General features: G+C 41.9%; 2 protein-coding genes across 2 annotated transcripts in view; both read left to right on the top strand.

The window, feature by feature from the left end:
• Positions 1–26,752, top strand: part of LOC139441717 (B-cell receptor CD22-like) — a 328,007-nt gene that overhangs the window by 269,979 nt on the left and 31,276 nt on the right. The window contains exons 10-12 of the mRNA XM_071222512.1: positions 20,886–21,032; positions 21,492–21,519; positions 21,698–21,738. Coding sequence (XP_071078613.1) covers positions 20,886–21,032; positions 21,492–21,519; positions 21,698–21,738 — 216 coding nt within the window. The remainder of the gene's footprint in view (positions 1–20,885; positions 21,033–21,491; positions 21,520–21,697; positions 21,739–26,752) is intronic.
• Positions 1,393–20,705, top strand: LOC139441750 (nephrin-like). The gene is made up of 6 exons (XM_071222530.1): positions 1,393–1,507; positions 16,153–16,359; positions 16,767–17,039; positions 18,354–18,647; positions 19,188–19,540; positions 20,526–20,705. Exons 1-6 carry the CDS (start codon positions 1,393–1,395, stop codon positions 20,703–20,705), a joined length of 1,422 nt encoding a protein of 473 aa, XP_071078631.1.

The raw sequence follows: 26,752 nt of genomic DNA, 5'->3' as shown, positions 1-26,752 counted from the left end.
CGGGGTTCAAGCCTATGCACAAAGGGTGTGTGGCCACAATGTATGGTTAAAACTGTCTTTTGATAAAAGCAAAGCAGTAGTCAAATACATTCGATGAAATATCACAAAATCGACTTACCAGTTAATGATGATATTCAGCCATAGTACACAGAAGGATGTTATGAAGACTTACTGTGAAAAGATATGGATACAGATAGTCTACAAAACGTACAATTTGGAAAATATTTCCCCCTTATTGTAATCCAGATTTGAATTTGCCACTGTATCAGTCAGGTGACCAGAGGAGGTGTTTATCCATAGCAACATGTCAGCTAGTGGAGGAAAGATTGCCATTCAAGGTTTCATATTTCACTTTCTCCCCAGACAGTGAAACTGACCCCCACTCCCACTCCCCCTGTGCGGGAGTGTAATCTGTTTTGACACTGCAGCAACAAGAACATTTGATTCTCCCATGAGGGGGTGATATTTGTTTGGTATCTATGTGATCATTATCAACACTTCAACTAGTTAATTTTCATTCTATTTGATGGTTAACCTTTGTTGTACTAAATTCTTTATAATAATCTAAATTTCACAAGACTTTAATAAAAAATATACCAATCTCCTCTCCTCAATGTACCTCTCCAACCCATTCTCCCCCCAAAAAACCCAATGAACCTGGCTTTGTTTTAGCATGCGATCACTTCAGGGTCTGACCACTGCTCATTGACTCCAACTATCTGAATAAATTGGACATCTCTTGTTTTCTACCACCCATACTGATTTCCTCACATGATGGATCCAAATAAGCGACCTGCTCGTTTCACAATTGAAGTACCAGGTGATCATGAAGTCAAGGAAGGTATTCTTCAAAAGCTGAAACAGGTGAAAGCTCACCTGAAAGCAGAGACCAGCATGCCTGCTAATAATGCTGATGTTCTGGACCGGGTATTATCGTATTATCTCCAACATCATGGCCTGACTGCCCCGGAAGATCCACCAGTGACACACCTGACGGCTGGACCAGGTGACACTGATGACAGATTTTTTGTTACCGGTATATCTGAATCATCCATGAAAATGTGCCTGGATGTAGCAGAAAAGCATGGGCGAAAATGCTCCAACAGATTGACTGTGGCCCAAAACAGTTATCGAGGCCATGTCATGAAGATGAAAGTACGCTGCCGCAAGTCACACCAGTATCGTCTGGCGTCATCACCCTACCTCCCAGACAACTAATTCCTGGTGAATGAGAAGATTGGACATGCTTTTCACAGCTGTGGCATGTTACCAGTCCAATACAGCAGGTTCTGTCCAGCTGCAGGGATTGGTAATCTCTCACGGACGTATAGAGAAGGACAGCTTACCACTTATAAGAACTGTGTTCAGACAGAGTATAGGGATTCCTGTGAAATGGCATTGTTAGAAGAAGTCGCTGGTTATGAAGATTTAGATGGCATAGATATCATGACAGATGCTCGGCATGGCTGGCGGAAAAATGCCAAGGACAGTAGTGTTGTGGCCATTGGTGACCACACACATAAGGTGTTAGCATGGCTACATATCACTAAACAGATCAATCCCGTCTCTCAGAGACATGAAAAGATTGGAACTGGACAAATCTATGATTACCTAGAAGAGAATGATGTCCGTGTTAAAGTTCACACAATAAACCATATATGGGACATACCTGGAATTGATGCTACGACTATATATTTGTTATGTTTGCATCGGTATATGGAATACGCCCTTTCAATAATTGTATCCCTTCATTGTTTATGTAGTATTATATTGATGTTATTGTTAATAATGTACTCTCAGTTAACCTAACAAGGTTATCTGTTAATGTCATTGTTGTAAAGTTAGAAAGATCAAAAGAACTTTAACAATTGTGCTTATAAATCATTTAAATGATGAAGTGAGCGCCTGTAACACATATTAGTTGGTTGTAAACAATATATATAAGTACCTATAAAGGTACTTTGCCGTGAATTAAATGTGTAAATGAATAATGGATGATCTTTCGAGGAAACCTTGACATTTATGTTGGGCACCTCCTCCCTGTTGCGGATACTTGACACACTAAGTGAGTGTGAGTGTGAGTGTGAGTGTGAGTGTGTTTGTGTGTGTGTGTGTGTGTGAATAGAGTATAACTGAAGTGGTGTGATTGAAACTTTTTGTGAATATTACTTTTGTCTTGGAACTAATTTTTTGAAATCTCACCAAGCAGCAAAAGTCAGAGAGTGGGGAGGGGGGGGGGGGGTTGATATGGTAAGGGATATTTTTATGGTAGTGATCCCTACCCCAGGTGTCACAGTGTGGTTTCCACATTAGTTTTTGAAATAGATGTGGGGTGGAGATGGACAAGGTTATTGGTGTCTAACCAGTCCAGTATAAATTTTCGATGTTTGTCGGAATAGTTTTTTGTGCCCCACAGTGGGTGTTGAGCATTGAAATCTACTAGAATGAGGGAGTTTGGGCCTATAAACTTTGATAAAGTTTCCAAGTCATCAGTGGTGAAAGGCAATAGTCTATATAGGTGCATGTCCAGTGACTTTACGATAAGTTGATGTTGTTTTGATGTTGAAAAACCCCCAAAACTATTGTGATTGTTGAGTCAGGTGAGATGTTGTTTGATTACTGTGTATAGATGCTTAAGCTAAATTTCAACATTTACTTGAGAAATGATAAGAACAAACTGTTGTAATCTTCAGTTAAAGAGGACCTCATGGAGTATAATGCATGAATTTAAAGTAATTTCCTATTTGATTTATAAATGACTGTATTTTGGACAATACCAAGTATTTTGGGTTATCATATTTTGGAAAATTTGGGTGATTTTTTTTTGCGGCGTTAAAAGAGTCCTGATTGGGGAAGATTATCTGAAAACCTTTATGAGCATGTTTTATTTTTTCGAAGTGGATTTTTTTGTTGTTTAAACCATATTCCTATTTTGTTTGCTGTGAGAGATTTAGAGAGGATGTTTACAGGGCCGTCTGCGCAGAAATACAAGGCGAAAGTTGTGAGGATGGAGGCAGGACAGATGGTGGGGGAGCTTGTAGTGTTGGAAGTGTCCAATTTCCTTTTTGGGGGGTTTGTTGTTTGCGTGGGTGAGTCGGTTGGTTTTGGGGGAGGTGACTGGAGTGTTTTTGCCGAACTCGTCAGGGATGAGTGTTTCTTACTTACTTACTAACTTACTTTGGAGCTTTAACGTGCGCTTTCCGACTGATGCGTATTTCGCACACGGGCCCGGCCAGGCCATTTATTGTGAAAGGGGCAAAAGTGGTGTGTGCAACCCAGGAGGGGGCTGTAGGGGTTGCTTATATAGAATTTGAGAATTTTGAGATTTGGAATAGATGCCGATGGGGTTGGGGAGGAGAACTAAGGGGGCTGGGTATGGTGGATGTTTGTTTGTTTATGTGATTTTGATTTGGTAGATTATTTTGTTTTTAGATGCGTTTTGTATTAGTTCCGTTTTGATTAAGAATACGCCTAAGGCCTTGAAGTTTTCTAGTTTATTTTGTGGGTTTAGTATTTTTTCTAGAGTGAGAGCCTTGTTTAGATTGAGGGTGGTTTGTAATGCGGTTCGATGTGTTAGGTAGTGTGTGCAGTGGATGAGCGCGTGTCCTGTGGTTTCTAGTTGTTTGCAGTGTAGGCAGGTACCTGTAGTGTGTTTTTTCAATTTTTTTAGGTGGTTATTTAGGTTGGTTTGTCCTGTTTGGAGTTTAGTGATTACTCTGTCGATTTTTTTAATTTGGTGTTCATTTAGGTAGTTTGTTATTCTTTGGGATATTGGGGTAAGTAAGGGGTGTTTACAAGCTAGAGCTTGGTTTTTGGGGCTGATGTTTTGGTTTATTAAGTTTTGGATGAGAGGGTTTGATTGGGACGCGGCCCAGAAATTTAAGCTTAGCTGTTCTCTGCGTAGACTTAGTGGCATTTCTCCCGTTAAGGCCTGAAGTGAGGTGTAGGAGGTGCCATGTTGGATGCGTGTAATAAGTTTGAGAGCCTGATATTGTATTGAGTCAAGTTTTTTAGATAGAGAGTTGTTTAGGGTGTTGTAGATGGCGCAGCCGTAGTCTAGTTTTGATCTAATTAGTGATATGTAGAGAGAGAGGATGGTATCTTCGGAGGCTCCCCAGTTAGAGCCAGTTAGGCATCTTAGGGTGTTTAGGTCTTTACTGCATTTAGTTGTTAGGTTTTGGATGTGAGCATCCCAGGTGAGATGTTCATCGAAAATAAGTCCTAAGAATTTGGTTTGTTTTTGAATTTTGATTGTTTGATTGTTTAGCTGGAGGATTGGGGAGGCGGGTTTCATGTTTTTATGTTTGAATACTATTCCTGTTGTTTTTTCTGAGTTAAGGGAGAAGCCCCAATTGTCAGCCCATTGTTGTATTTTATTAAGAGATTTTTGGAGTAAATTTTGGACCATTTTCATGCTTTTAGTGCGGATCCAGATGGCTCCATCATCCGCGAATTTTGATGTGTTTACTTTAGGGGATAGTCCCTCGAATAGATCGTTTATCATTATATTAAAGAGGATGGGGCTGAGGATACTGCCCTAAAGCTTTAGAGAGGTCTAAGAAGATGCCTGTGGTATATTGTTTATTTAGTTGTCCTGTCTTAATATCTTGCTCTAGTCGGGCGAGGTTATCTAGGGTTGAGCGGCCAAGAGTGAAACCGCTTTGATCTGGGTTTATGATGTTATTTTGGGTTAGGTAATGTTGTAATCTATTTTTAGCCATTGATTCCATCCACTCTCTTTTTATATGAGAGGAAGCGGATCGAACATCTCTGCATGCTGATGGGTCCAACACGCAGCCCACTGATTGGTCCGTTCCGGGCCTAGGTTTTCCAAACTGGCCAGACCCTTGTGTTTCTTTTCCATATGAACAGGCATGTTCCATGGGAGAGAAATCACAACCCGCTGTTCGACTAATCAGAGAACCACACAGGGCCTCTGATTGGACGAAAACCCAAGCTTCTGGGTGTTTCGGGTGTTCATGTCCTCCAACACCACCGCCACGGTCACCACCACCACAATTTCTTCTCAGGTATGGTGACGTGATTGTCAACATTGAGGTGCAAGGCCCTGTTGCACATGGCGATCGTATTGTAGCGAACGACAGATGTAGCCAGATCGCTGTGACGTGCAGCCTTGGTGGTCAACTGTTGACGACGAGGAGCCTTTCCTCTGGGGAATGTAGCCGGGGTGGATTGACGTGCTGTCTGCATGGTACGTACCATTTTCGATTCGATGATTTTTTTTCACAATTTAAACTGAACCCACTCGAGTGTTCGCTCTATTTTTATTTTTTTTATAGGAGAGGAGTGGCTCGAAAATCTCTGCATGCTGATGGGTCCAAAATTCTACGTTCAGATTGGTCCGTTACGGTGCCTGGTCTGAGCCCCATGTTTTCCAAACCGGCCAGACCCTTGTGTTTCTTTTCCATAGGAAATTGTATGTTTCATGGGAGAGAAAGCACAACCGCTGTTCGCCCAACCAGAGACCAGCACAGTGCGTTTGGTCGAAAACCCAAGCTTCTGATTGGTTGAATTTCGATCCAGTTTCTCGGGTGTGCACTTCCATCACCACCACCACCATTTCCTCTCGGGTATGGTGACGTGATTGTAAACTTTTAGGTGCAAGGCCCCGTTCCACAGGGCGACCGTTTTGTAGCGCAACAACAGACGTTCGTCTAAGTTAAAGTAGGTGAGTTGCGATCACCTTAGCACAACGATAATTTTGTGGATGCATGAATTCTAAAGGTGGACATACATGGACATACATGTACGTGGTGTATGGATGCATACGTGGTGTACTTCGTGTATCAATGCATACACGGTTGTCACTCGTGTATACGAACATATATATATATATATACACAGACGTGGTGTTTTACTCGTGTATACATACATGCGTGTTGTCACTCGTGTATCCATCCAAACGTGGTGTCACTCGTGTATATAAACAAACGTTTATATAAACATACGTGGTGTTTTACTCGTGTATCAATGCAAACGTGATGCCACTCATGTATTGACGTATGACGTGTTTTAACACATACTTGGTATAACTCGTGTTTCAGCACATACGTGGTGTAACTCGTGTATATATACATACATACCTGGTATCACTTGTGCATGACGTGTATTAATTCATATTTGGAACTTGCAGCACACGTACATCGGTGGCGTACATGTGTAACGTGAGGCACACATACTTCTGTGCCGTACACATGTAACTTGCAGCGCTCGTACATATACTCAACAACCCTTCCTCGCCTCAAAGGCCTTCCTCAAATCACACCTCTTCACCTCATACCCCCTCCTCACTTACTTACTTACTTTGGAGATTTAACGTGCGCTTTCCGACTGATACGTATTTCGCACACGGGCCCGGCCAGGCCATTTATTGTGTTTCCGAAAGGGGCGAAAGTGGTGTTTGCAACCCAGGAGGGGCTTTAGGGGTTGCTTATATAGAATTGGGGAATTTTGAGATTTGGAATAGATGCCGATGGGGTTGGGGAGGAGAAGTAAGGGAGCTGGGTATGGTGGATGTTTGTTTGATTATGTGATTTTGATTTGGTAGATTATTTTGTTTTTAGATGCGTTTTATATTAGTTCCGTTTTGATTAAGAATACGCCTAAGGCCTTGAAGTTTTCTAGTTTATTTTGTGGGTTTAGTATTGCTTCTAGAGTGAGAGCCTTGTTTAGATTGAGGGTGGTTTGTAATGCGGTTAGTAGTATAGGCAATGGGGGTTCTGGACCACTTCCACAGGAGCCAGATTTATATACCTATACTGCTACTACAGGGGGGATTTTTTATGCAAAAATGATGATGCGATTCAATGATAGTCATGAGATTAAGTTAAATTGGCTCTAGCTCACCAATACCTGGGGCCAATCATTGCTTTAGATGAGCCTAAATGGTAATAAAAATATTCTTTATTATTTTTATCAATAAAGCGATATTCAACTTTTTTATTAAGTTCTTCGTTCATTTTACTAGGAGACCAGACTATATAATTACACTCTTCTTGTAAATTGATAAGAAACAATTGATAACCGTATTTGGTTGGTTTGACATCACTGATATAATAAAAACCTTGTGGTAATTCTCTCCATTTAATAGCTTTTTCGATTGTTGTGTTGTAATTCTCCATTATTATATATTTATGTAAGCATTTGTCTAAATGTGATCTAACGATAGTAAGCAATCTATTTTTAATCTCCAACCAGTTCTTTGGTTTTGGCACGGTATAATTGACGTGCTTGTTGCCTCCCCTGTTCTATGAACTTTTTTTTCTCGTCTTCGCTAATACCACTGGTCTTATGAGATTTTGATCCAATCTCCAGCTTCATTGCATTGTATTTGGTGAGTTCTGACAGAACTAAACGAAACTCATCCTCGGATATCTTACAATCGACCATTGCTGTCGAAATATGATCCTCAATGCTGTTCAACTTTGCTTCGGCCAGTATCCGAATACTATCATGTTTTAATGCTTTCTTTTGTAACCTATGAGAAATGAATTTTATCGCTATTCCTGCCAGTCCCGAGACTCCAGCACCTATTTCCATGCCAAGCACGAGAGGCGCGGCGATTATAGTTGATAGTAAACCAACACCAGCTACACCGAGTCCCATACCAGCTGTTACAAGCGCGGTGTCAACTCCGTCCAGAGCATTCACAGCTCTGCGATACTTTTTATACAATCCAAGTCTCAACTCCCTATCCATCCCTTTTTCGATGTTTTATGTCGCTTATTTGATCAACAGTATCCATCTTTTCAAATGCTTCATCGAGCGCTAGATATAAACCCATGATGTATATTACGATCATGTAATAGTCTTTAATTGGTCTTGCTTAAATGTTTTGAGAGTATACATCAACCTTATCAAATGTATATTATACAGCAAGAATATCTTAGTAAGAGAAATACTACCACTTTTAATAATTTGGACCCCCTCGAGGGTTGCAACGGGCGATGCTCCGATATGAATAATACTGCAACGTTGACGCTCGTGTTTCTTGAGCCATTTAATCGATAGACCTGGTAATATTTCGAAGGCATCTACCGGTACATCTCCGAACAAGACTTCAATAATATGAGTAGAAAGATTAGGTATTGCACTCAAGTTAACTTTAATTTCATTGAATTCAGTAACCAAATTTAAACTAACGTTTTGGATTGCCGGACGACTATATAACATATGACCTGGGTTTTCTGGCAGGGGAGAGACTTACACACTTTTTCGTTTTGATGGGATATAAGCCCCGAGTACGACCCCACTATTTATTATCTTAGTTGAATTATGTGCCTTACCCATCATCGCATACGTTGGGGTAATGACGATATTCAATAGCCACTCGATGTTTGCTTTGACCATAGTCCATTTATTATCGTCGTTGTGAGTAAGATTGTACGAAGTGTTTTTCTTAAGGAGTCTACTAACAACGTCGACATCGCTTAAATCTTCTAGATTACCCGTGAATGTAACTTCTTTCCGCTTGTATACATTATCGTGTAAGTGTAAAGCGTATAACTTAGCATCGGTACCGGGTTTACCGAATCCTTCTGTGTCTCCGAGTTCGGAAAGCGCAATTGTATTACATTGTCTGAGCGTTCCAGGGCCTGATGCATCAACCATTATTTATAATATGGAGTGTTACGCTTAAGTATCCTATATGTACAGGTTGGTGTTTTACATCTAATACAGAAATTTTGACGTCTGAAATAATACCCCGCTTTAATTTTTTATATTGTAATGATGAGAAAGATTCTGTTCTACCGCTATTATATTTTTCATTTTTCACTGGAATAGATCTGAGCAGAGTTGAAGGACTTTCGAGCTGAATATTATCCGTCGTGCTTATTTGATCAAGATGGATACACAACTCTTTATAGGGAACTAAATCGGGCAATGTCTCTCCATCAAATGTTGACCTGTATATTGCTAAAATTCCGCGTACAAATCCAAGTGTAGCTGATGAGTTCCCTAAAATCCGTACACCTTTTTCTGCAGTGTTGATTTTCACTGTCCCATTCGACTCATCTTGTGTTAGACTAATTTCATTCGGCTTAAAAATTTCATCATTGAGTGAGCATACGCTGTAATACCCATCAGGTATAATAATGAATTTTTCAATAATATTTTTTTCATCTAATATCCATATCTTATTATTACCTCTCACAGCATTTATATTGGTCCACAGCGGGTAATACGTTACGTCACAGATAGCGACTTCGAGCTGACCATCCGAGTTATCGATAGTACGAAGCAGTTGAATAGACTGACCATTTGTTATCCCGGGAGTGTAACATACATATTAAATATACAATGATACTATATCACAACTTAAATATGGAATCAACCATTATTTATAATATGGAGTGTTACACTTAAGTATCCTATATGTACAGGTTGGTGTTTTACATCTAATACAGAAATTTTAAGGTCTGAAATAATACTCTGCTTTAATTTTTTATATTGTAATGTTGAGAAAGATTCCGTTCTACCGCTATTATATTTTTCATCTTTGACTGGAATAGATCTGAGCAGAGTTGAAGGACTTTCTAGTTGAATATTATCCGTCGTACTTATTTGATCAAGATGGATGCACAACTCTTTATAGGGAACTAAATCGGGCAATGTCTCTCCATCAAATCAAATGTTGACCTGTATATTGCTAAAATTCCGCGTACAAATCCAAGTGTAGCTGATAAGTTCCCTAAAATCCGTACACCTTTTTCTGCAGTGTTGATTTTCACTGTCCCATTCGACTCATCTTGTGTTAGACTAATTCCATTAGGTTTTGTTGGGTGGTAATGTTACTGTCCGTCCAAATCCAAGTGTTTCGTTACTGGAGAAGAGATTTTAGCGGAATACGTTTTGGCACAGTTGTTTGAGACAGGGGCTGAACTAATTTTTTTGCTACTAGATAAGTGATGTTTTGTGTATATTTTATTTTGAGAATTTTGGTTTCATTTTGAAATATTGAGCATTATTTGGAAGAAGAGATATGCTCGCCATCACAGTTGCTACATTTCAGTGTTTCATTTGTGCACTCGGAGCCCTCATGAGCTCCTACACAACGGACGCATACATTTTTGCGAGTGCATGATTTTGCACCGTGACCAAACTTTTGACACTTAAAGCATCGGTGTGGGTTAGGAAAATAAACCTCCACTCCGATGTTAAAGTATCCAGCTTTGATTGAATGTGGCAATTGTTGTAGATCAAAAGTGACAAGATATGTTTTAGTTTTAACTATTGAGTCATCTTGTTTTCTGGTGAAACGCTTTACAACAGAAACACCTTGGGATTTTAGTTCTGCAAAAATCTCTTCTTCACTCATGTTAGCAAGACAAGGAGCATAATCTCTAATGATGCCTCGACACGAATTCAGTGTCCTGTGCAACAACCTTGGTGTTAACAAACTGCTGTAAACCCAGCAGATTAACAGATTGCTGCCTCCGTGCACATTCGACAAGTAATGAACCGCTTCGGAGGCGAGTGACATTTTTCACTGTTCCACAAACGCTTTCAATGCCAATGGATTCAGTTTCAATGGGTTACCATCATCGGATGTAATAACCAAAAACCTCGGCCAAGAATCATCATTTTGAGGTACTGCCTCTTCATAAGAAGAAACAGAGTCTACATGTCGACGTTTGTAATTCTTTGACGAACCAGATTGAGTGTGGTGAGACATGGTGTAAATTATAAGATTCAGCATCTCTGCTCCCCACCCGCCATCGAGTGTCAAACAAGGACGATGTTGCAGTGGAAGCCAGTCTGCAACAACAGGGCTATAAGGGTGCTATACTCCAGAAAATACAGACTTGAAAAGCTCTGATATCTTAAAGAGAACATGCAAGGCTGGTTCGGCCAATGACACATTTCTAAAGAATACAGAAAACAGAGGTCCATATCACCAGACTGGCCCATGGGCCACCGCCTTCAGGCATCGGACTAGCCAAAAATTCATAATATCATAATTCAGATGATAATTTTCCTGACTAAAATTGGGATATTGTTGGTCTTGTGAAATTCAAATTTCCATGCACAGGGCATGACGTGACCAGCCGATTGATAGAATCGGGCCCATTCTACCACCCGTCTAGGTGAAGTTAGGGTCAAAGTGGTGTGTTTGGCAAAAGGAACACCGGTTCCTGGCTCCAGTGCCCTCAACCACCAGAATCCCTTCCTCCATCGACACAGGGGCGCAACCCACGGCAAACAGGCCCAATTCGGTCGCCTTTTAAGACCAGCAATGGGGTGCTGTGGAAACATTCTGCCCCGGTTCCACACGGGGGAAGAGCTATTACCCAGCACTCACTATGAGGAGGTTGCTCTTCACGAGTGCCAGTACCCAATGGGAAGTACACGATGTCCCACTAGGTAGTGATCACTTCCCCATTAATATAACTATAGGAGGTACAAACGTACCAATCCCAACACAAAATCAGGAACCAAAATTCCATTATAACCAAGCGAACTGGGACCAATTTCAAGAAACCTGCAATCAGGCTAACCTAAAAGAACTAGAAAATAATGATCCAGAAACCTACTGCAAAAATCTGACAGACTATAATAAACGCAGCCAAAACCTCAATCCCACTCAAAACAATTAAAACACGCAAACCTTAGGTACCATGGTGGAACGAAGAAAAAGAATAAACTAGACAAAAACGTAAATCCGCATTCAATAAAGCCAAACGCGACTATAAACATATAAAAATAGCTCACGAACTAAACCACCAAAAATTGGAAAAATTCTGTGAAGAAATAAATAACCGTACAGACGCCATGCCATTAGAGGCATAAAACATCATAAAAATACCCCTAACATAAATAACTCAACAAACCCCGCCGAAAAGGCAAATAAACTCGCAAACCACTTTTCGGCCGTTAGCAGTAACAGCAACTTCAGCCAAAAAATTCAAGATAAACTAAAAACAGAAAACAAAATCACCAAAGAACCAAATAATGATAACCTAGAAATAAACCTCCCATACACAATGGAGGAGCTACTCTACGTCATCCAAAACAGGAAAAAGGGCACAGCCCCAGGATTGGACCTAACTTCCTACCAAATAATAAAAAAACTCCCCCCTAAACTACTCCAGGCTCTACTTAAACTATAAAATCTCATCTATCAAAACGGACAGGTGCCTACTCCCTGGAAACAGGCCTTAGTTATACCAATCCCTAAACCAAATAAACCAGCTAATCAGGCAAACTCCTATAGACCAATTTCCTTAACTTCAAACTTATGTAAAATAGTCGAATCTATGGCTAAAAAGAGACTACAACATTACCTAACTCAAAATGGCATAATAAACCCAGATCAAATGGGTTTCACTCTTGGCTGCTCAACCTTAGATAACCTCGCCCGATTAGAGCAGGACATTAAAACAGGCCAACTCAACAAACAGTATACAACAGGCATCTTTTAAGACTTCTCCAAAGCATTCGACATGGTATGGCACAACGGACTAATACAAAAATTACAAAAAATAGGACTCAAAGGTCAAATAATTAATTACCTCCAGGACTTCATAACCAATCGTAAAGTAACCGTGGGTATAGACCATACGCTATCGGACCAATGTCCCCTAGAAAATGGCACTACCCAGGGCAGTATCCTCAGCCCCACACTCTTCAACATAATGATAATTCGAGGGCCTATCCCCCAAAGTTAAAACATCTAAATTCGCGCATGACAGAGCCCTCTGGAAACGCACCAAAAGTATAAAAATCACCCAAGACTTACTACAAAAAGCCCTAAATAAAATCTAACTATGGTCTGACAAATGGGGCTTCTCCCTAAACCCGGAAAAAACTACTGGAATAGTATTTAAACAATAAAAATATTAAACCTGCCTTCCCTAAACTCCACCTAAACAACAACCCAATCAAATTTCAAAAGCAAATCAAATTCCTAGGATTAATCTTTGATCTCACCTGGGATGCTCACATCAAAGAACTCGTAACTAAGTGCAGTAAAGACCTAAATACTCTGAGATGTCTCACTGGCTCCAACTGGGGAGCCGCTAAACCTAATCTGCTATCACTACACATATTGCTAATTCGATCAAACATAGACTACGGCTGCGCCATATACAACACCCTAAACAATTCACTAAATAAAAAACTAAACTCCATCCAATATCAGGCCCTTAAACTCATCACCCGAACTCAACAAAGTACCTCTCTCACATCACCCCAGGCTCTAACAGGAGAAATCCCACTAGAATTACGTAGGGAGCAACTTACCCTAAACTTCTGGGCAGCATCCCAATCAAACCCTATAATCGAAAACACATCAAAAAAGCAACATCAGCCCTTAAAGGCAAGCATTAGCAAAAAAATACCCCCTCATCACCCCAATCTCACAAAGAATTACTCATTATCTAAAAGAGCACCAACTCAATAATCATAAACAAAACACCAAACCCCCAAACGCCTTCACCCCTAAACTCCAAATACCAAAGATAGATATATCACTATCCAACATACTAAACAAGCAAACAGACCCCAACATAGCCAAAACCGCCTCACTCGCATACATTCACGAGACTTGGCCAAATTGGTGCCACATCTACACAGACGGATCTTCAGATCCGATCTCCAAACACAACGATCCCCCCAAGGCGAGCCTACACTTTAGAATGATACCTCTGTGATGTATATATACATTAATACGATGCTCGTCTTTTGATTCTACAGACCCACCTCCAGGACGCCCCACAGTCCTGGATTTCGCCTTTGTGATGTATATAAAATTTTATATATAAATTTATATGATGCTCGTCTTGATTCTTCAGAACCACCTCTAGGTCGCCCTACAGTCCATCATTTCGCCTCTGTGATGTATATATAAACTTACATGATGCTCGTCTTTTGATTCTACAGATCCACCTCCAGGCCGTCCTACAGTCCAGGATTTCACCTCTGTGATGTATATATAAACTTACATGATGCACGTCTTTTGATTCTACAGACCCACCTCCAGGCGGTCCTACAGTCCAGGATTTCACCTCTGTGATGTATATATAATTTTATATTTAAATTTACATGATGCTCGTCTTGATTCTTCAGAACCACCTCTAGGCCGCCCTACGGACCAGGATTTCACCTCTGTGATGTATATATAAACTGACATGATGCTCGTCCTTTGATTCTACAGACCGACTTCCAGGCCGCCCTACAGACCAGGATTTCACCTCTGTGATGTTTATATAAACTGACATGATGCTCGTCCTTTGATTCTACAGACCCACTTCCAGGCCGCCCTACAGACCAGGATTTCACCTCTGTGATGTATATATAAACCTACATGATGCTCGTCTTTTGATTCTACAGACCCACCTCCAGGCGGTCCTACAGTCCAGGATTTCACCTCTGTGATGTATATATAATTTTATATTTAAATTTACATGATGCTCGTCTTGATTCTTCAGAACCACCTATAGGTTGCCCTACAGTCCATCATTTCGCCTCTGTGATCTATATATAAACTTACATGATGCTCGTCTTTTGATTCTACAGACCCACTTCCAGGCCGCCCTACAGTCCAGGATTTCACCTCTGCGATGTATATATAAACTTACATGATGCACGTCTTTTGATTCTACAGACCCACTTCCAGACCGCTCTACAGACCAGGATTTCACCTCTGTGATGTATATATAAACTGACATGATGGTCATCTTTTGATTCTACAGACCCACCTCCAGGCCGCCCTTCAGTCCAGGATTTCACCTCTGTGATGTATGCTGGATGTATGCAATGTGACAGGAGGCAACCTTTTGGCTGACATCACGTGGTCTTGTTACAACACCAGCAAAACACAGGCAGTGAGTCCAGCAGGGAGGGAACCACGACATCCTCACTCACCTTCCTGGTCACTAAACACCAGAACTCCAGACAGTGTCATTGTCAAGCAACGTGGATGTATGGAGGATACGATGAGACTGTGACACAGACGTTTACTGTCTATTGTGAGTATTACGGTAGATGTGTTAATACATAAGACAAATACGGTGACAGGCGGTCGCTACTGCGGTTATATGGACAAAGCAATGTCACTCTGAAGTCATGTAACAAACCTCTCTTCAAAATGAAGAAACACGTCACTTGTGTATGGTTGGCATATGACGACCTCATGCTTTGCTGATGCTACTGTGTACTATTCTCATAATGAGGAACCTGTCAATAAGTGATTATGAGTTATTATATGATGCAGATACTAACTTCATGTTCACAATATCGAATTATGAGACGAGAGGCGAGTCATGTCATATGGTCATTTTGTTTTATTTTATTGATGTTTGAATGATACAAGAAAATTGTGATTTTAAATAAGTAAATAAACGCAACAAAATCCTTTCCTCATCCATAGAAGAATACATGTCGATTGTCATGAGCATGTGTTTATGATTCACTGTGAAATGGCGAAAAGGTGAGCATATCCTACTCCACGGGCTTACTCAAGGAGCAAACTGGCAATACAGCGTGACGTTTTCTCTGAGATCGATGATAAGAAAGGATAAGATGCCGATTCTAAAAGCATGTTGATAATAGCATGTATGTACACAAGCATCAACATCTGCATTCTACGGAACTCGGTTCAATATTGATGAACGTGAGAAAAGTTGCCAGATGATCGCCTGTGATTTCATACACGTCATCAGATGGTTTCTCTGATGTGAAATTTAAACAGCAGCACCTGTTCCGAATGCTATTCACGACACAAGATTGCATCCTTTGACATGAGGGCGACATTTCTAACGATTGTTCACTTGCTCCAAGGGATGCATTTCAAATTCAAGGCCATGAGGAGATGCGGCGATGAATACTGTGATACCCTTTAATCATACTACTTTGTTTATTAGCGATGTTATGAACCTTTATAATGCAACAATACTTTGAACAACTACTAGATGTATACTCTACTTACTTGTTTCGCGAGTTCTGCGATGGATCATAGGCAACAGCAAAAACATGGACTTGACAAATTCAAGTAAATTATTTCAAAAATACAATTTTCAGATGTATGCATAGTTTGGTTATGGTTGTTTTTGTGAAACATAGAAGTGTCTATCGGGATTAGAGACGTTGCTGAGGCCCAACACTGTACACACACTGTATAATATGTTACAGATCCACCTGCCAAACCCACCACACCTAACCCTGGTACTCTGTGTGAAGGAAAGTCCACATCACTGACCTGTTCGTCGTCCCCTGACCATGGCAACCCTCCAGCCACCTTCTACTGGACCAAGAGCAACGCAGCAGTCCACACAGGAAGCTCCTACACGTTCTCTCCAATGAAGGCTGACAACGGAGCTGACATCAGATGTGCTGCTGGTAAGAACTACACTGACAGAGCCGGATCCTCACGTCCACAGTCAGATGCCAGGCAACTCAGTGTATATTGTAAGGATGTTTTTTTATTCAGGTTGGAACCATTTCCTCTTTACCTACTGGTCTACAGTTATCAACGTTCATATTTAATGCAATGAAGTCACTTCATCAGTAGTTGTATTATTGTAATGTTAGGTTTTATTAGCCTGTGGCCCCTAACTTGAAATATAGGTGTAAGTTCTATCACTTCTTTTGTGGCTTATCAAATGTTGATGCCATGCGTTGTTTTCAGGAAGGTGGAGAATGTTTGAAGTGAAATATGCTTCGTACATTGTATTTGATTCATTTTCTTATTTATGCTAGTAGTACCTATTCTATGTGCAAATCAGAATCTACAATTAACCCTTCAGATGTTGGCGCGCCAACAATAACTCCCGCTGCCACACAAACCAGGAAGGAAGGACAAAGCTTGTCTCTGACATGTTCAGCTGATAGTAATCCTGACAACGCTGTCATCTCCTGGACCTTCAATGCTTCCCCCATACCAGGAAGCAGTGTGATGAAAGCTGACCTGAACAGATCTGATGACGGGGAGTACGTCTGTACTGGGAGAGTCAACACCAGAAGTGTGTTTCCTGGTGGTAGTCTACAGGGGAGATCTACTGCCAGAGTCATTGTTAACTGTGAGTACAGATAGTGTCTGTGTATATCACATTAGTTAAAGCAACATAGATGTCTACAGGGGATGTCTACTGTCAGGGTGATTGTTAACTGTGAGTACAGATAGTGTCTGTTTATATCACATTAGTTAAAGCAACATTGATGTCTACAGGGGAGGTCTACTGTCAGGGTCATTGTTAACTGTGAGTACAGATAGTGTCTGTTTATATCACATTAGTTAAAGCAACATTGATGTCTACAGGGGAGGTCTACTGTCAGGGTGATTGTTAACTGTTAGTACAGATTGTGTCTGTGTAAATCACATAGCTAAAGCAATATATATGTCAAAAGGGGCGTTCTAATGTCTTGGGGTCATTGCCCACTCTGACAATCAAGTAAATCAATGATTGTAACGCTGTAATTGCATTTTATGTCAGAACTCAGAACATACATACAGACATCATATATACTAAACAGGCTCCTGTATAACACAAACATACACACAAACAAACACAGGAGTATTGCTTTGTATTACTACACGCTTATAAGCTTTTAAAACCTCATTAGATCAAACTAGAGAAATTCCCCTCATTAACTATATGAAAAGTATATGAAAACATCATTTCCCTCCAGTCTGATGGTAGCATTACATAGACATCGACGCGATCCATAGCATAATGCAATATCGAGTGTAACAGAATAGCGCAACTTGAAACATATTAAGTTAATACCACACAACGGTCTCCCACAACATCCAATGGCGTAATATGTGAAATTTTGTTTCGCAATTCATCGGCGGAATAATGCCCTGTGACGTCAGCCTAGTAACAGGGCTGCTGGCGCATTGAGTTTGCATAATCGCATGACAGTGATCTGTCCTCTCTTCACGCAATGTTGTGAAATAAGCCCAGCGATGATCATAGTTTTCAATATTGTCAGTGTAACTGGTAACGGCAATACATACACATGCACTTAGGTATTAAACAACGTGTAATACCAGTTCATTGGATAACAGCGTATATGTCATATGAGTGGTATCTCCAACATGTCGGTAATAAGTACAAGTATCTATCTATGTGCCTGTCTACATTGTCAGCGGAGACAGAGGCAGTATACTGTCAAGGTCACTGTTAACTGTGTCAGTGAAGTATCCAATGATTGTAACTTTGTAATTGCATTTGCAGGTATATCCTTTAACACACAAACACACATTCACACACAAACATACATGCACATATATATATGTACACATGTATATCAATATAAATAACATTTTGTGTAAATCAATATTGACTTATATCAAAATGTTGTGACAGTTCACAGTTGTTTTCCCCCAGATGCTCCTGACATTTCCTACAGCCCTGTGGACATCACAGAGGGACAATCACTGACGTTGAAGTGTGAAGCTAGAGGTCGTCCTGCCTTATACACCTTTGGTAGTTTCATTCAGTGCTGGGGAAATACATCAGTTGACAGCCGAGCTGGAACACCGAGTGGAGGTGACTACACATGGAGTGTTGGTGCTGCCACCTACCTGGACACAGGAGTGTATGAGTGTAGAGTGGACAACACAGTCACAGACAGGAATGATGTGTTAGTACAGAGGAAGAGAGTCAGTGTCAGTGTCAGAGGTAGGTGTACTTTGTGTATGAGTGTAGAGTGGACAAGGCAATCACAGACAGGAATGATGTGTTAGTACAGAGGAAGAGAGTCAGTGTCAATGTTAGAGGTAGGTGTACTTTGTGTATGAGTGTAGAGTGGACAACACAGTCACAGACACGAATGATGTGTTAGTACAGAGGAAGAGAGTCAGTGTCAATGTTAGAGGTAGGTGTACTTTGTGTATGAGTGTAGAGTGGACAACGCAGTCACAGACACGAATGATGTGTTAGTAGGGGTAGGTGTACTTTGTGTATGAGAGTCGAGTGAACAACACAGTCTCAGGCAGGAATGGGTGAGAAAATTGTTGAAATATTAAGGATAATCAGAATTTCTTACTTTTGTCTCAGAACATCCAAATTTTACTGCTAAATATCACGCACAAGCCATCAATATAAAGCATGTAATGATACTAAATGTAAGGCAGTAACTACATAATGGTATGCTATGTGTTGAAAAAGGAATTTGATATATACAATTGTGCACCATACGTGTATATTTTAATTTTAAAGCACATCCAAAGTTTACCAGTGATTCCAAACAAAGATTCGGTGCTGAAGTAGGAACAAACACAACAGTGGTACAGAGTTTCTACAACAGTGACCTGCACTACACGTCCTATAACTGGACATTTGGACAGCTGGACACCCCCGTCAACAGGTCAGGCTCAATCAGGTCAAGTCAGGTGACACTGAGGAAGAACAACAAGGAGGTGCAGCATGCTGGCTTCAGTGTGTCTCTGGAGATCCAGAACTTCCAGGAACAGGACATCGGCGTCTACACAGTCACTGTGTGTAATGTAGTGGGCTGTAACTCAACAGAGGTCCACTTGACAGCGGCAGGTATAAACTGTATTGTTATTGTAGTGAGTGAGTATGCCTTTACGCCGCTTTTAGCAATATTCCAGCAACATCTCGACACCAGAAATGGGCTGCTCCCATTGGACCCATCTGGGGAATCGAACCCGGGCCTTCGATGTAACAAACGGAGTATTTCACATGTAAAAACAAACACGTATAATACTTAGTAAGAGATAGCAACCCGGTTGGTTGTAAATGATCGGAGGTTAACTTGACAGTATGAGGTAATTCTATTGTATGCTCAAAACTCCAATTAATGACTTCTGTTTTTCCTGTCATGAAATTTGATTCGTTTCTTTTACATAAATCTACGCACAACTGTGTTGACATGTTGGAAAAACAAAAAAGTTTATACACAATCGGAAATTTCCGATTGAAAAGAACAACATGGAGGACATTAAGTTCCAGAAGAATGTTCGAAACTTGGATATACGAGTTAATACTGATGTGCTCGCGTAAGACCCATTTTCCCATTACAAATCAACTGCTGTCCTCTAACTAGCTATCCTACTGTATCCTGCTGACTTTTGTAATTGCGAAACGTCCAAATAAAATCCTTTCCATATCCAATTAAAATCTCTTCATTAAGCAGAGTCGATTGTGCGATTCCGACTCTACCATGATCGTGTAAATGGTTTGCTGTTGTTTGAATTCGAACCTTTCAATTGATTTCATCAGTGTTTTTGCAAATATATATTTTAATTAATCAACGTATTTATGTCACCTTAAGGGTGTGAGAAAGGTCTGAAGTCGTTGAAATTGTATGCTGTTTGGATCCTAGCAAGGAAGCATGCTGGTCAGAGATTATGGCGATGACGTTGTTGTGATTGTGCCTGTTGAAATATCCTGATGCTGATCAAACTGTGGACTTAGGCATATGTAACTGCTTGTCCGTTCACACGTAGGAAATAACCTACTGTACGTTTCCATCTTTGCCGATTGCTTATTTTTTAACTACATTTAGTATTTCTATAACCAGGACCTCCATAGGTTCCCCTGGAGTTCAAGGTTGTCAACACCACACTGACCAGCGTCCTGCTGAGATGGAAGTCTAACTACCCTGGTGGAGATTACACACAGACATTCCTCCTGCACTACAGAGCGGAGACATCAGGGGAGTGGAAGACGCAGGAGTATGAGGACAACCCCGGGCAATATGAACATCAGTGACCTAAATGTGTGACTAGACATAAGTACTATAGAATAGAAGTGGGGTATTATTGTGAGATTCAAGGGAAGATTATGATGTCACGGATCAAAAGGTCTCTGACACACACGGTAAACAGTGTCTAAATGTCTTATTTGCAATGGAATTGAGAAATTAACGTATGTGTTTATATTTATCACCAGGTAATCCACACCAGTCTGGTGTGCCCGGGTCATCACTTAGAATTGGCCTTGGTGTAGGGCTGGGGATATGTATCATTGTTATCATTGTGATGGGAGCAGCACTGATCTATCTTAGAAGACGTCACCTATTGTCACCACATGATCGAGGTAATGTGAAAATCGATAATAGGCTTTTCTGCAGTTCTCTGATTTATTCTTTCAGTGAACAATTATCAGAGAGAATAGGAATTCGAACCCATTATGAAATGTTTCTGGCACACCTGAAGGACGAAACCCTGCCCAGCGAATTGCGGCACCGTAGATCAATCATCAAGTATTTATGACAAAGAATAAGCGATAATTCTTAAGCCATGACATGGTAGTGCCACTTATGCGCTCATGCATAACTAAACCAGTGGCAAAAGAAACGTTCATCAGTCATTAGCAGGGATTATCTCACTGTCAATTATTTATACAATCATACATTGAAATAGTCATCAATAACTATGCACTTACAATTACCAGTCTATTAAAACAGGTACTATTGTAAAGTGTATTGATGTTCATCGAGGAATGTTTTCTGGTGACTTCAGTCATGATACTTATGGTTTGTATCATTTGCTACAGGTAAACCTGCTGCTCTGATTCAAGACAGGTAAGTTGTGCAAAACACTTTCAATTTGTTTTGTCTTTACAGAAGCTAAAACATGCACCCAGAGAACATTGTATCAATGGAAGTTATTAATGTTATGCTTAATAATCAAGTTGACAACAATCACCATCAGTTGTTGGATGAAAAGGTTTCTATAGTATTCTCTTTATTTTCTCTTCAGAGACACTCGGGAGCCACCAATTGGCAACACTCAGAACTCAAGTAAGAAAATTGCTTTGATAGTTTCATTAATGTTTTGCTCAAAGCAGTCATATATACTACTCAAAATTTGATAAGGATCACTAGGTGATATGTGTGTAAGTTACCACAAACATAACAAAAGACATGACTCTGACTCAGAAACGTGTTTAATCATGTTATGAATGAAAATGCATGAACGGCATGAACTTGTATCAGTATGGAATGTTTGAAATCTGCAAACACCAAAAAGGCATTTCATTAAAAAATGTTAACAGCAAACAAGAGAAAGAATTACACAGTTATGAGGGATAGTCCATCATTACACTTAGTCGATGAAGTGTCAATATCGAGTATGACCTCCCCTTGCATCAATGACGGCCTGACAACGTCGAGATATGCTGTCAATAAGCACCCGGATGTTCCCAATGGGAAGGTTGTTCCACTCTTCCACGAGGGCATGTCCGAGCTCTGCCAAAGTCGTGGGTTGTGCTCTACGGCGTGAAAGGGCAACCTGCAGCATGTTCCAGACATGCTCAATCGGGTTCAAGTCCGGCGAGCGCGCTGGCCAATCCATGCGGACAATTGTCTCCTGCTCAAGGTACTGCTCAACCACCCTGGCGCGATGAGGACGGGCGTTATCATCCATCAGGATGAACTCAGGGCCAACAGCACCAGCGTAGGGTCTGACGTACACATCGAGGATCTCATCCCGGTACCTCACCCCCGTCATTGTTCCTCTCTCCAGGACATGAAGATCTGTCCTTCCATCTCTGTTGATTCCACCCCAGACCATGATGGAACCACCACCATAACGGTCATGTTCACTAATGTTGGCATCATGGAAACGTTCACGTTGTCATCGCCACACCCGCTGCCTCCTGTCTGTAAAGTCCAAACAATACCTGGACTCATCGGTGAACAGAACTGGAACCCAATCGTTCCGTGTCCAAGTGACATGATCTTCAGCCCATTCCAATCGCTCCCGCCGGTGTCGAACAGTCAGGGGGATTCGGCCACATGCCCTTCTCGAGTAGAGACCTGCATTGTGAAGACGATTCCGTATCGTCTGAGTGGACACATTCACCCTCGAGGCGTTCAGGAGGTCGTTACGTAGGCTGGTTGCTGTCCAAAAGGGATGACGTCGTGCCTGAAATGATCTTGGCGTTGGGTTGTCGACCTCTGACGACCACCCCCATGTCGGTGTGCTGCTGTACCAAAATTTTGCTGTCGGGACCAGGCCCTGCTTACAACGCTCTGGCTGACGTTTAGTGCATTGGCAACGTCACGTTGTGAATAGCCAGCATCAAGCATTCCAATACATCTGCCCAGTTGTTCTGTTGTCAGGCGACGCCTTACACGTTGAGGGGGCATTGCGTAGATAAACGTAGTGTAAACACTCAATTGAGTTTACAGTTTCACAATGAATCAGACACCGTTGCCTGATTGGAAATCGTGCAATGGCAGCAAAAGCATGAACTGTGATGTGAAACGCATTTCCCATGACATGAAATGCACGTACACGTGTGTTGGAGACGTTTTTGATTTCACTTGAACACAATATTGCCAGTTATGCAGTTATTTTGTTTTTTTTATTAAGAACAATATCTACGATCCTTATCAAATTTTGAGTAGTATAGGAAGGACAGGACACGGATCAGAAGTTCAGAAGTATCGAAATCAGCACCAAGGACATGTAATGAAATCAGGTTCATGTCCTTACCACCATGATGCTAATTAAGTTTTTATCTTGTTGAAGAACATCTTGCTGTGCGAAGTCAGAACATTTTAGATTTGTGCGATGTCAGAACATACGAGGGGCGTTCTATAAGTTTTGCAACTTGGGCATTTGTGTTTATACAAACAATGTGAACTTGTGGCAGGTGTAACACTAGTCATAACATCAGGTTGACACGTGTCATGACAAGTTCGAGACACAACAATAAGTTAGATGTGATCACTTCATTCATCTAAGGGTGGTCACAATCATGGATTCTCTCAAACATGAACAACGTGCTGTAATAAAGTTCTTCCTTACCAATGAGGGATGCAAAGCAAAAGATGTGTAAGGAGGTTCCTGACTATTACACTGTTTGCCGTTGGTCTCTACAGTTTAAAAGGGCAAGGGAGTCCATAGAACCACCACTGGGACCCAGAAACTAAATTGGAATCCATGCAATGAAAGCACCCCAATTTGTTGAAGTTGCGCACTCAACAATCAGCTGGCCAGGAAATGACCACCATAGTTTGGGATGCAAGAGGCATATTACTGAATGATTACATGCCACCAAAAACTACTATCAATGGACAGTATTATGTTTATGTAATGAAAGAATTGCGAAAATCTATTCGTCAGAAACGCCGTTGGGGGTTAACACGTGGTATTCTACCTTTGCATGACAACGCTCCGGTTCACAAGTCGAGAATTGCACAGGCCGCCATATGTGAATGTGGATTCGAACGGTTAAATCATCCACCCTACAGCTCAGACTTAGCCCCCCATTTACTATTTCCTGTTCCGGCAAATGAAATCTGCCCTACGTGGAATACGTTTCTAGGATGACGAGGACATAAAGGCTGCCACAGAGGCGTTGTTGGAAGTGCAAAAGATATTCTGCTACTTGGTCTTATATCGTAAAAGTTGTAAAACTTATTGGACGCCAGTAGTTGAGGGCAGCGCTTCAGTACTGCTCCTGGCTTCAGGTTGGTCGAGAGGATCACGTGACCGGAAGTGACGTCACTTCCGGTCACGTGACCTGCGCAGTGCATGATGGGACCTGCGCGCGCATCCAAGATGGCGGCACATCCGTTTCCGGTGGCGTGCGCATCCAAGATGTCGTCACATCCGTTTCCGGTGGCGCGCGCCTCCAAGATGGCTGCGCCTCCGTTTCCGGTGGCGCGCGCACCTCCAAGATGGCGTCGCTTCCGTTTCCGGTGGTGCGTGCACCTCCAAGAGGGTGTCGCATCCGTTTCCGGGGAGGAGGGAGGGGAAAACCCAGAGAAGCGGTCGTAAAAGGTGAACAAGATCGACATGGTTGTTGTTCTTTGGTTGTTCTAAAAATAGAAAAGGGGGTGGTGGTGGTGAAGGGAGGGAGGAGGAGGAGGAGGCGGGTTCATGGTTTGGGGGTTTGAGGGTCGTCAAAGCAAAGGATGAAAGCGTTCTTTCGGGAGAGATGAGTGGCCCTGAAAAGGGCCGTTGGAAAACAAACTGGAAATGGCAGGAAATGGTAGGAACACTGGAACACTGGAAAAACTGGAAACGATGGGAAACTTGAAAAAACAGTGGAGCAGCATGCCCCATGCGTTAGTCACTTTGATCAGGTGATCTATCTTCTTCTTCACCCTCTACTTCCATCTCATCCTCAGACTGAAGGTGTCGTCGGCGCTTTGAAGCGCTTGAGAGGCTTCTGTCCCGTTTTCTTTTCTCTAGACGAGGTGTGATGCCCACACGGAGTTGTGTGATGCATTCTTTTAGGTCGAGGACATCGGCATGCATGGCTTCGATGATATGAAGCACTTGTGTCACGGGTGTCACGGGTGCCACGGGTGTCACGGATGACACGGATGTCGACGCGGACGGTGTTGCTGACGTTTTCTTTCGACTGGGTTCTGGGCAATCTGCAGCGAAATGACCCATGGCTTGACAGTTGTAACAGAAGTGCAGCTAAGACTTATCTTGATTGCCTATCTTTGGACAGACATAGTAACGGTGACCTTGAGCGTGGCACTCGGTACATGTCACTTCAGGGAAGTACAGGTAACTGTGACTGTCGGTCTGGCACTTCATACAACTGTATCGAGGTGGCATGGTTGGTGTCACTGACACCCTGCTTCCTGGTTGGTTCCCCAGGCAGCGCCCCCGATTGGTTCGTTCCGGTGCCTGCCCTGCACCTCGTTTTCCAAAACGGACTGACCCTGTGTTTCTTTTCCATAGGAAATGGATTTTACCATGGGAGAGAAGGCACAACCCTGGTTCGGCCAATCAGAGCCCACCATGGTCAGAGCGCGGTCTCTGATTGGCCGACAACCCAGGCTTCTGATTGGTAAGATTTCGATCCGGTTTTTTATCGGGGTGTGCATTTCGATCCTGTTTTGTTTTTTCTTCATCCTAGAGACAACATAACACTGCTGTTGGTTCAACTTTTTTTAATCCCCCTGATCACATGAATCAAAACAACAAAACAAAAGTCACAGGATGAGGGGGGACATCGATGTGATTTTTGTGAACACGAGGGTGACCACGGGGGTGACCACGAGGGTGACCACAAGGGTATGAACGTCTGTACACTTTGAAAAAAAAAGAAACTTTGTCACTTGGGGTGAACAAGACACTCCACTCTTCTCTTCCGTGCTTCTTTGGACACCAAACGTCTGTATTTTTCGTTCACTTCTCCATCAGGACAAAACACACATAAGTATTCGCAGGGGACTTTGGCGTGCTTCAGATGTTCTTTCCAGGGTTGGTCTGTGGCTTCCCATTGGCAGAGTGTCACACCGCAGCAATAACAGATAACACGGTCACCTCGTCCTTGATAGAAATAGCCACTCATGGCCATGTCATAAGGGGTCTGGGTCATCTGTTTAGGCCACGTTTGAAAAGACCTCAGACGTTCTTGAAATGAATCATAGTTGGGATGAGGAGGATGACACAAGGTGTAAGAAGGAAAAGGTCCCTCCTGGCAATCACTGGATTGTCTGGTCCAGACTCGATTATTTACAGACCGCCGTCATATAGCTGGAATATTGCTGAGTGTGGCGTTAAACAACAAACAAACCAACAAACCATCAAGAGTGTGTCGTCCATAAAGAGTGGGCGTTTTCTCGCTTCTTGTTCTCCCGCCTTTTCAGACATTCACTCGGAATCGGTGACGACATCTCGGGAGGATGACATGACATTCATAGAACGTCTTTGCTCCATGATGACTGTAACTTCACTGAAAGAAGGTCTGAGGGTTCGCCTGCTTTTATGAAACTCTCCACCCTACCCCCTTCAACGGAAGGTCATGACCTTAGCCTCCACCTCCTCCACCTCATCACG

Source organism: Haliotis cracherodii, unplaced genomic scaffold (genome assembly GCF_022045235.1).
Source record: "Haliotis cracherodii isolate W230 unplaced genomic scaffold, xgHalCrac1.p SCAF_43, whole genome shotgun sequence".
In the NCBI taxonomy this organism is placed as follows: Eukaryota; Metazoa; Mollusca; class Gastropoda; order Lepetellida; family Haliotidae; genus Haliotis; species Haliotis cracherodii.
The sequence above is the reverse complement of the archived record's forward strand: the minus strand, read 5'-3'. Positions and strand labels throughout refer to the sequence as shown.

Bases quoted from the DNA above. Each gene is read 5' to 3' on its own strand.
- LOC139441750 (XM_071222530.1), top strand. From the start codon at position 1,393: ATGGCATTGTTAGAAGAAGTCGCTGGTTATGAAGATTTAGATGGCATA. The intron at 16,360-16,766 runs GTAAGAACTACA...TTAACCCTTCAG, and splicing joins TGACATCAGATGTGCTGCTG to ATGTTGGCGCGCCAACAATA. The intron at 19,541-20,525 runs GTGAGTGAGTAT...GGACCTCCATAG, and splicing joins TAAACTGTATTGTTATTGTA to GTTCCCCTGGAGTTCAAGGT.